The sequence below is a fragment of the Pelmatolapia mariae genome, linkage group LG16_19, assembly GCF_036321145.2.
Source record: "Pelmatolapia mariae isolate MD_Pm_ZW linkage group LG16_19, Pm_UMD_F_2, whole genome shotgun sequence".
Taxonomy (NCBI): domain Eukaryota; kingdom Metazoa; phylum Chordata; class Actinopteri; order Cichliformes; family Cichlidae; genus Pelmatolapia; species Pelmatolapia mariae.
Genome location: NC_086241.1, coordinates 49,076,284 through 49,088,065, shown reverse-complemented (window position 1 = coordinate 49,088,065; position 11,782 = coordinate 49,076,284). Strand labels below are relative to the sequence as shown.

The window sequence follows — 11,782 nt, the reverse complement described above, 5'->3', positions numbered from 1 at the left end:
GCAGGGGTACAGTAATCACAAAGAGAACCAGGACTATAAAACCATGATCAGATTCTTAATGCTCCTGATGAACATCTGCCACTTTGCAAAGGAATATGGTTTACATGTTATTAAACAACAGCACTAAAATGACCAAGGTACTTTAAAGACTTTTTATATTAGATGTGTTTTTTTGCTTGCTCTTTGTGTGGTTGTTGCTTCCTACACGCCAGTTGTTCCATGTTTTACATTTAAGCCTCCTCGGTCCCTACCTAGCACATGTTTTTACGTCTTTGTCTGCTGAAAAAATACCCACTTTGTGAGCTGTATAGCTACACACATCGGTCGGTGTTGGATTGCAGATAAAGCAGCTCTGATGATTTGAATGGCAGCCTGGTTGTCTCTGTCACCTGGAGTGCAGTGTATTCAAAAGTAAACATTTTGGGAGTCTTGACTTCTGGTTTTATCATCAACGCCATTGTCTCTTCCCTGTCTCTCTTTATTACCAGCTACTTAAAATCTATGATGTTAGGAAGAAAATTACACTCTAAACTAATTCGATGTATAGTTTGGAATTTAAAAAATGTGGCAAACAGCCACCGGTCTCCTCTTTTCCACAGCTGTCTGTATGAGTGTATGAGAAAGATTATGTGTATAACACTTGCTGTGTGGTAGGCACTGTGTGTGAGGCAGTGGATCCCTGGAGGTGGCTGTCTTGGTGGGACCCTGAAGCCTCTTTCGCCCCAGCGGGCCCCAGGCCTGACCTTGCCCGCTGGCGGGGGGACATCTCCCATTAAAGCAGTGCATTGTGATAAGGCCATTTCTTTTCCTTCAGCATCCCTTTAATGTCATCCCTGAAATATGAAGTCATTAAGCGATATTAAAACAGTGCTGACAAACTAATTAACAGAAGACATTATACGGGATGGGCTCGATTAATCCGCTTTAATTGCTCTTTTAAATGGGGGCTCCAATTAAAATTAATAAAGATTTACTGGTGATCGCACCAAACTACACCAAGAAGTGGTTGTCTGAAGGGCAGCCTAAAGTCAGCGGCTTCCATTCTCAAGTTACACTCCCTTTTGCTCCGAGGGCCCTCCCTGTGCGAGCCTGCCAAAAAGCCCCTATCCATGAGCAGGAGATTAAACAGAGGGACTCTCCCAGTGCCCCCAGTCCCACAGCTCCTATTGTTTCTAGCTCAGGGGTCTTTGATCCTGCCTTTGTCTTTCCAGGACCCTGCTAAGGAGACCAGATCTTTTTTTTTTTAATTATTATTTTTTTATTTTACACCGCACACACTGACAGTGCAAAATCATCCATGCTTCTCCAGCATCCAGACGCACATTTTGCAAATGAAAAATCTGTTATGGCAAAACATTTCATTCAGTATTTCATAGGGTCAGTTTGCAGTGTTTGCTGTCCTAATTCTCTTGGCATCCTCGCAGATTCTACACAGTGACAAGTGCACCCCTGTGTGGAGAATAGTGTGCATGACGCAAGCTGATGCTCGATATTTAATAGAATTAAACATTATACATGCAGAAACTTAAATTTATAAAGAATTGTAGCAATTGGTTGCAAGTGAAAACATATTTGCATACAATATACACTTAAAAGTATTAAACTTACTCTGTCGGAGTTGAATCAGTCAAGTTTGGGTCAAAGCTGAGATGTATGTGCGATACAGCAGACAATCACTAGATGATGCTGTTACCCTTCTGTGAATACATTGCTCTATTTCTAGGAACTGAGCGATTGGCTCTGATTTTTCTTTTTACTGAAAACAAACATCGCATTGCCGAGAATTTCCACGAGGTTTAATCCAAACAAAAAGCATCTGCTCAGCCAGTGTTTTTCTTTTCATTTTATCACGTCCCCATGCCTTTTACTTTCCATTTCATCTTCATTACACAGCGCGGCGTTTTATCTGAGATTCTCTAATACAGAACATAATTTCATATCGCGCCGTTTAAGTTGAGGCCTCGTCAGCCGGAGGCAGTTAAACAACTGAAGGTATTTTCTTTGTTTTCTTTCATTATTTCAGAGGTTACCAAGTCTTGTTCAGAAAATGTCACACAACAAATTAATTTGAGCAAAGCACTTTGGTCCAGTCGGAGGCATTTTAATTGAGTTGAGAATGTAAATCAATTTGCTGAAGAAGACTGATCTAATTGAAAAGAAATGTCTATTAAAAGATTAGTGAGGTTTATTGTCTCCAGTCTTTGTCATCAACCAATCCAACTAATGTTTTAATTTCCTTAATGTTATCATTTCTGATGTAATTGGTGCTTGGGTGCCTAACAGGTTTTCCAATTAAATGTTTGGTTTTGGGCACTGACATTTGAATCTCACGCGGTGGAGAGAAACACTCAGCCTGCACTTTCGAGCTGTTGTGCACGGTACGGTCCACCTTTCTTTTTTGAAATTTTTAAAACTTAAATGCATTTTGCAGCCTTGTTCCTAAGAGTTTTACTAATGAAATTACCTGCAAATATTGAATAATATTATAAAAAAATGTCTATTAAAAGCGACACAAAAAGGAGTTGGCGAATTTGGCATTTAATTCCCCGCTGTGTGTTTATATTAAGCCCGGGGCATCGAGAGTAGCCAATCTGTGATTTCTGTGACATCACCAACCTGCGTGCTTGCGCGTGGTGCTTGCGATCAGCGTGGTCTGAGTGGATGCCTGGAAGAAAGAGTCAACGGGTTTGTGGAATTTTGCTTTGGTGGCACAACTGCGATATGAGGTCACCTCGGGCATTAGTCATTAGGAGGGAATGCATTGTGGCTGTTTTTAAGACATGGCAGTTGTCCGCATCCGCACAATGAATGCAGGCCTTAGAAAGTTGACTTGAATTGGCTCTGGTGAACAATGTGAACAGCATAGTTTGGGGGGCATTTAACAGCTGGCTGTTGGACGTGGATTAGAGGCACCTTAGGGGCTCAGTACTGGGCAATACTGCTTTCACAGGAGGGTTAAACATTTACAACCCCAAATAAAGCGTGTACCTGCTGCTTCTTGTGTCTTCAAATCATGAAAATATGCTCAATATAGTGGAAACTGTAAATTAAAAAAGCCAGAACACACTAGTTTATATTATAATTTAGTGCATCTTTAATTTCCACCATCATCCAATACAATGTCTGTGTCTGAAACATCAGAAAATGATTGTTCTTTACATAAGAGTCATACCTTTACACGTGGTAATAAAAAAAACACATTATTTTCACATGCTTTCTGTCAAGGTAGTAGTTTACAGCATAATTATAATACAATCTGAAACACAGAGTAAGTAAATATACAATTACAAGACACACAGAGCAACAACAAAACAAAAACAGAAAAATGGAATTAAAACTAAACTAATACCAGCATATCGAATGAGTTCCAAAAGGCTCAGGCTACGCTATGAATGAATACACATCTGTAAAACTTTATACACACCTACAAACTCAAAAAGCTCTCTAAATGTGTCGAGGCAGAATATATAAGTGAACACTACAAAAATCCACAAGAGCATTGCTGTGTGTTGTTTTCAGACAACAGATTCGTAACTCTTAAAATTGTGTGTGCGTGTGTGGGGGTACAAATTTCATCTACAGTTCACTTCACTAAGATACACTACAATAAATTATGATATAATACTGCCAAGTGACTAATTTCAAAAATCACCCATTCCTTCACCTGTACATTTCTCTACTTCAGCCTATAAGTAGGAAGACGTCTTGAACTCCTCCGGGACGTCGCTGTCCAGTTTACAGATTACCTTGTATATGGCTTTTTTCCACGATGGGTCCGAATCTTTAGTTGCGGAAATGGCGTTGTAAAACTCGTGCAAGGTAATCTCAGCAACCTCAAGAAACCTATCAGGGACCTGGAAGAGCAAAAGGAAGTGAAAGTAAGTCTAGTTAAAATCATGCTTAGTGGAGAAATGCTCTTTGTGTAAAGCTGTGTTGCAAATGTGCCAAACCACCTGCCTTCAGATTTCTCAAAGTCAAAAACATAGCATTAAGAACTGCGGTGCAAACTCTTCAAACACTCAAACTGATGAAAGGCAGCTCTACTCTTTGTTCTCTGCACAAAATACAATAAATGCAATGCTTCAATAATTAACTTTAAATTATGGGCCTCTTTGATTAGCTTTTTGTGTTTTCTTGAACCTTAACTAATTATAGGTAAGCCTTCTTCCCAGGGATTCTTCTCAGCTCACTAAAATAAAGCATTAGTATGAATTTCAATAGGGATATGGCAAGAAGCTGAAATTCGCTCGTATAAACCTTCAGACGAATAAAGATAATTGTGGATAAGTAAAGATTTGGAGTGGTTATTGCTGGGGGCAAGAATATGGGACTGATAGGATCCACAAAAACACACCAACAAATAAAGACTGGATGCAACTGATACTGGGAGGAAAACTATCCAGCAGTGCAGCACTTGTTTCCCATCCACTGGCCGGTTAGCACAACAGTTGTTGGCATAAGTTATTTTTCTTTCCCCTCATCTCCTGACACAAAAGCATCCCTGGGAAAGGAATGTCTTGGTCCCAAGGTAAAGAAAACGGTCTCATCCCTTTCCCACCAACCGGCCTTCTCCCTCAGAATCCACAGCGTCTTTCTCAGCATTCCGCATCAGTAGCAATCTCTGTCTCGCTCAGGCGTACTGGTCCTCTAATCCCAAGTTGTTTTAGTGGGATTTTGCGGCTTCCTCTTCCCACAGTTTGATAAAGCATCACTCTGGAGTTTAGATAATGGCTGTAAAGGCTGGCCAGCCACAGGTGCAGTGTGACACACAGGTCAGCACACAGACATACATGACTGCAGCCACATGTTGGAGGTCTGACATGGTTACTAATAATAGTTGGTAAATAATGAGTCATCCCTGGCACTTTAAATTAATTGCTTGACATATTGGGAAATACACATTTTAGTGACGAGTTTGATGAGATTTATATTACCCTTACATCTGTCTGGTAATTACAATTACAAGGCTACAATCAGCAACTAGTTATCTCAGCCTACTCTGTAAACAAGGGGAACGTCTAGCTTGACGAAAAGTAAAACAAAAATCAGCTAATACCTCTAAAATCACAAATGAAGTTAGGTAGATATATTCTTCATAGAAGAAGTTCAGAATAAGTCATTTCAAGTGTTTCTTGGCCTTGTACGATACAACTGCACAACATCAAGACAATGTCTATTCCAGCATCCCAGTAAGTGATAAACTGAACAGTTTGTTAGACTATGTCAACACTAATACGTTTTTGTTTTAAGCCTAGCATCTGCGCTCCTACAATGTTTTGGAACCCCTTAAACTAGAAGTTTCTGAAACACTGCTGACACAGTTTTGCTTTGAATCCTCTGATTGCATTTTAGTCAGGATGAGCAGAAAGCTGGGACTGTAAACAATGATGCGGACGTCCGCGTTCACAGGACGAGAGCGCTGCTTCTTTTGACTAAAATACCTCCTCAGCGAAAGCATCAGCAAGATTTGTCAAACAATGCAAACTGGAAAACAAAAGGTCGGTGACTAACAGGTGACACTTACGTGAAAGTCGTTGGCTTTATTGTAGTGCATGTTCAGTGCCCGGAAGAGCTCCGAGTCCCTGCTAACTGAGATGTCTTTGACGTCGGTGACGCCGTCAACGATGGCCTGGCGGGCAAACTTCTCCATCTGGATGTAGTAGAACTCCCTGAAGTTACTGAACCACTTGATCAGCTGAGAGGTGATGCAGCGATTAAACTGGAGGTGGAGAGAAAAGACTTGTTTGACATAATGTAAATTAGACCAAGTTCACAGCAAGAGACTGCCCTGCGACTGAAGCTGCAAGCTGAGAAGAAATGCTCCAGCCAATTGAGAGTAGCTCAGGGGAAAGTGGCTGTTTTGTTGCTAACTCTGACCTTTGTCCTCCTTGCTTGAGCAGACAAATAAATGCAGATTTCTTGAAATGGAATATATTATTTCACAATTCAATTACAGAATTCAATAACGAATCTTGATGCTTTTTAATTAAAAAGGTCTGGTGTTTTGGCATTAGCAGCCATTTCCATTATTGACTAAAAAAATAAATTTAGTACCTGTAGGGCAAAATGCCACCTAATGGTCGACGGAACATTAATTGCTCCAATCTTTTCCCACCGATGTCCGGGATAAAAAAAACATCTGTCGGGGCTCTGTGTTTCTAAACTCAGTCTTGACATTAGTCTTGTTTTTCTATCTTGTCATCCAGAAAGACAGAAAAAAAATGCCTAAGGGCTGGGCAGGCATCAAAGACGCTTCTTCTCTCTGGTGTGGTGGGTGAGAAAGCGGCGGCATAAGGGCAGAAGGAAGCTTCCCTCTCATTGACTCGGGCTGATAGGATGGAATCAGACATTGGGATTAGGCGCTCTTTTGTTCAGTGCCACTTCCCACCACAGGATTGTAAGCAAGGAGGAGACGTTTGCAGGGCTGCAGCGACAGCATCCTCCCCCCTGACCCCCGGGGTCAGAGCAGATAGAGAGGCATGGGGCCCGCACTGGCTCACAGATCCAGGAGACAAGATAGGAGAGGAGATGGGAGAGAAAGTTGAGAGGAAGCAAGGAAAGGCAGTGAGTATGAGTTTGTGAGGTAAAAAGATGGAAGAAGAGGAGCATAGAGGCTAAATTAAAAATGCTAACAGAAAGAAGGAAACAAGAGAAAGAACAAAAAGATGACATGAGACTGAAGCCAGAGCACACAGGATGTTGTGTTTAGGACGAGCTCACCACAGCCTGGTTGCTACCGCATAAGTCTCTTAATACCAACTCTCTGTTGACACTCAATAGCAATGCCTTGCCTACAGAGTCCTTTGTCAGTCCATTTGCTGACTGGAGTGGCTTTTTTTAAAGAGAGAATACCCCCGTATCTCCCTCTGCCCCCAGGACATACTAGCAGCTCAGTGCCTTTGTTTTTTAAGCCCTCTGCGTTTTTGTTTCTCTCCTCCAACACACTGCTGATTGTTTCTGCCCCAAACACACACTGACAAGTAGATACCAGGAAGTTAAACAAAGGGCAAACCTTCCATAAACTGTTCGACATGTTAAGAGATTTGTGTACGTGTACATATAACAAAAATTACCTTGACATCAGGGAAGAAGGTTTTCAGCACGTTGGAGCTGGGGTAGCGGGTGTAGAAGAACATGAGCTTCGCCTTCTTCAGATGACTCGGGGTGAGGCCCTCCTGGATGTTCACGGTAATGTTAAGGGAAAAAAACAACTGAGAACTATACAGCACAGCATACAGTCCCGTGCAAAGTGATAGGAGACCAGAGTATTGTGTTGCCTCAATCTTCAGCTAAATTGAATTTCACTAAAGAACAGCTTGGCATTAACTAGCGAGTCAATAATGACCCTAACATGTGCTTATTGGCAAAACAGAATTACGAATTAGATTAGGGATTTTTAATTAGAGCGTGAAGCACTTCATGCCTGGCAGTTAAGACAGCTTGTTGTGAAATGTTTTGAAAAAAGGAGACGATTTTCTGATATAATTGAGTCGATTTAAAGGCGGCTTATGCTGCTGCGTGTTGTTTTTCTTTTTTTACCCTGTGAAAAGCCGTGAAAATGAAAACAATAGATTTTAAACAGCTTAAAATAATAAAATACAATAATTTAAAGGAGTAAACAGTTTAACATGTAACAACATTTACTTTAATTAACACATTCAAAATTAATAATTGAAATTTTCTTTCTAGGTTTTTGCCCCCCTCCCATGGCAATAAAGGTGCTCTGGATCATTTCCTCTGTAGTCCACCATTTCGCCTTCGGTCATAATATTTCCTTATCAGGTCACCGCACTACACATTTATTAGGGAATCCTACCTTTGAAATATGGAAGTTTGATAAAAGATTTATGTGGTATTGTTCAAAGAGAAGCAGAGCTCTTTACACTGTAAAGATAAAGCAACTCCTGACAGGATCCACACAGTATTCATCTCTAATGCCCCGACAAGACAATCACAACACTTGTGGGATTTTATTTTTTTTAGGATTATTTACTTGTTAATGAGCAGCAAAAAATTAAATTACTTTCTTTTGTCTTAGGAAAAGAAAAACGAATATACACATTATTTTAATAGCATAAATTGTGCATGCTGATGACCTGAAAAATGCATATAGTTTTCAAACAATACCCATTTTTCTTTTTCCCATAAGAAAAAAACCCAAAACTTGATTTTCTTTGAGTTCCTGTGAGGTACAAATACTATTATCTTACACTCAATTTCAATCATGTACGTTCTGACAAAGGTATCCAACAACAAATGCTCAAGACAAGAGCTCAAGTGTTATGGTTTGGAAGCACTTGTGGTTTCCACCAGCACTCAGATGTGACCTTTTAGATGCACCCCTATCACTCTGATGATGGAGAAATAGATCCTGCACCTTTTCAAGTCTGAAAAAACCACGCTTCCTGAAACAGAAACCGATGCTTTCTCTGCCTTTGAAAAATTGGCTTTTGTTCCTGGCAATTCTTATCAAAGCCTTGTATTCCTTTTTATTTGTCTTTTTCTAGACTTAAAGTCATTACTCTGCTCAGATTAAAGAAGATGCTATAATTTTCTATGGGGTTAGTGAGATCAAAGAAAAAATTCTCCTTGAAGTTTGTTACTGGAACTGCTCATGCTGCAATGAGCCTCAACCGAGCATTGTTCAAATGGAGAAGCTGAAATATGTGGGGTTTGTATAAAAGAGAAGGTAAATATGGTCTATATATATGAAATTATCAAACATAATCTGCGCTGTGAGAGTCAGGTTTTCGCTTCAAATTTTGTTTGTGCAGAAAAAAGAAAAGATAAAGAGGAAGTCTTAAATTAATACATTTGATATTGCTAGACTTTAAATCTGCATATGTTAAAAATGAATATCATAAAGGTGATTATGTTTATAGATACAGATGCCATTCTGACTCAGCTGTTAGCGAGTGAAAGGATATGTTTAGAGACATATACGGGTTTCTGTCGGCCATGCCCTGCAGTTCACCGCACTCGATCTTGACGTGAGGGAGACACAGGTTGTCGACCGTCACCCCCCCAAGGGAGGAGGGACGAGCGTGATGGCCGAGGTGGCTGGATGTGACCTTGGATCTCATAGCAATGGTCTCCCAAGGCAGGTCGACTGAGTCCGGGGAGGTTCTGTCCATAGACGGGGGCAGGCAGGGGAGACCCCCGAAGTTGGAATGCGGCCCATATTTGAGAAGATGCTCGAGGATGTGGCTGTCGTGCAGAGGGGTACTGTAGCTGAATTGAAAGGGTGCCTGGTGCACAGGGTAGGGTCTCTTCACTGTAGGGGTGACGGAGCTCATAGGCGGCACCGCAGGCTTCCGTACCACCAGTGACAGCGCCTCGGTCTGGTCCTGTGGGCTGTGAGCCTCAGAGCTTTCGTAGTATTCTAACGACCGGGATTTTATCCCGACTCCCTCCGCCTGGGAATGGTCGAGGGCAGAGCTGGCTTGCTGGCTCTTCCTCTCTGCACCTGTGCTAATTTGCATCTCTGGTGACGAGCAAATGTGCTGCTGAGGGGACAGGTCGAGCCCTTTGGAGGACACATTCTTGAACACCCGGTCGACACAATCATTAACAGCCCTGGTGAGCTCCTGCTTCAGTGTTTCCTGTAGGTTCTGACTTTCTCTTTGCTGTACCAGATAATCGGCTACTTTAATACGGTCCTTACACTCTGCAGCCACCCTGTTTTTTTTCCTCTCAAAGTCATCTTCAGCGCTTATGTAATGTGACTCTGTGCTTTCTTCCTGGATGTCATGCTCAACACCAACTTCGGTCTCATCCCTGTCATATTCGGCTTCTTCCTGGTGGTAAACTTGAAGGAACTTTTCCTGGAGGTGGCGCAGAAGTCGCTGCATGCTGTGGAGCTGTTCTTTCAGCTTGTGGCACTCCTCATCCTTGGTGTTGCAGTTGTCACTGCTGCTGCTTCCAGGCTTTCTGCTCACCTGCGCTGCGGCGCTGTGTTCCTGATGCTGAGGCAGCCTCTGCTTGCGTTTGTTCTCCCTGTATGCTTCTCTGGCCTCTCTGGTGTCTCTCGCCTCATTTTCAGACCGCTCACTGTCTCCATGCTGCCTGCTGTTGGGAGAGCCAACCATGACTCTGATAATGTTCTCCACTCTGGCCCTCTTGGCCTGCAGATGATCGGACATTGCATGCTCTCCCTCTGGGCTGGCTCCTGTAGGGGCGTGACCGCTGGGCGATGCAGCTTCCACAGTGCTGTCCTTTGAGGAGACACTGCTCTGGTCCTCCTGGCCGCAGTCAGCAACTGCGGAGCTGGAGAGGTAGAAAGGGCTTTCATCTAGTGCCCTCTTGCTGTGGATTGTCTTACGGAGGAGTTGGGAAATGATGGATCCGTTTGAGTACGAGGCCAGAGGCTCATCGTACATGTTTCGGTGGAAGCACGGCAGCATGACATCAGCTTTGTCATCCTCTATGCAGCCTTCGCTCGAGCTGTGCATGCTTTGGTCAGGAAGACTGAGGTTCATGGTCTTTATTGGGCTTTACAGTACACACTGATGAATAAGATACGTAATACACAAGAATCTGAAAAGAGAGAAATTCAGACAATAAATTATAAATAATAACACCACCTCTTTACTGTCGTTAAATCCTGCGTTTATAAAAATACTTACCTAATACTTTTAAATGCTATTTTCTGGACACTGGGAAATTAAACATGCCTAGTAATGCTGTGGAATTATGACTATCTATCTATTATCTATTTATGTTTTCAATAGAATATATAAATGTGTGAAGAAAGCAGATAAATGAAAAGGTACAAAACATGTAATGCTTTAATTCGGTCTAAAACTTGATATTATAATTGTGATTGTGAAAGCAACTATATCACTATCACACCAACAGAAAAACAAGGAGACCGATGTTATTTTCATATCTTCAGTTAAGGAAAAAACAACCACAACAACAACACCCATAAATGCTGAGCTTATATAAAGGAGCATATTCTTTTAGATCCTTTCAGCTTTGGATTGTATTAATGGTTGACACAAAGGTTAAAGAAATTGTGATAAAATCATGAAAAGTTACATTCAGGTCATGAGAGCAAAGCACTATGCAAAAGAAAGAGCTCTGTCTATACATTATTCACAAGAGAAACTACTCAGAAAATGTCTTTCTCCTTCTGATTTCACTCTAAGGAATAACAAAGATCATCAGTGCCGGTGAAAACAATAAAGCTCATGGGGTGTAGACTGGCTTTAGCCATGTTTTGTCATAAAATGCTTATAAGGCACAAATTAATCAAATCAATTCAAAAAAAATGTGAATAGGGATAAAAACCAAATTGATGGTTTCAAGGAGAGCAGGTTGAACTTTTAATGTTCAAGTCAGGAAGTCCCACCTGTGTCTGTTTCTTGCTTTTTATATGTGTTCACTACAGTGTGGCAAATTAAATAAATATATAAATGAATAAATAAAAATAAAAATTACACACTAAAAAATCTTGGGAGTGATTTCTATATTTCCTTTACTCACAACAATTTTTTACAGCTTCTGCAATATAATGTAGCTGCAGTCCAACTGCTTTGCTGGGCAAATTGTGATTTCGCTAATGCGCACTGCGTAAAAAAAAAGGAGCATGCACTTGCAGTTTAGATTCATTTTAAAATTTCAAATTCATCTAGATAAATCTATAACAGATTAGAGTACTGACGACATGTCTATAGCCTTTTTAATAAACATAACACCCACAAGAAAACACTCGTGAAACATTCTCTAGACAATAAATAAACACTCAATTAGTCGATCAAGACCTTCAAGATTAAAACCA

The 11,782-nt window shown here is 41.2% G+C and overlaps 1 protein-coding gene across 1 annotated transcript; it reads right to left on the bottom strand.

Moving 5' to 3' along the window:
* Positions 1 to 3,686: 3,686 nt before the first annotated feature.
* Positions 3,687 to 10,478, bottom strand: prox2 (prospero homeobox 2). Its single transcript, XM_063500100.1, has 4 exons — positions 8,928 to 10,478; positions 7,074 to 7,181; positions 5,525 to 5,719; positions 3,687 to 3,854 (listed from the first exon to the last, which is right to left on the bottom strand). The coding sequence occupies exons 1-4, from the start codon at positions 10,476 to 10,478 to the stop codon at positions 3,687 to 3,689; spliced, it is 2,022 nt and encodes a 673-aa protein (XP_063356170.1).
* Between the last annotated feature and the right edge of the window lie 1,304 nt (positions 10,479 to 11,782).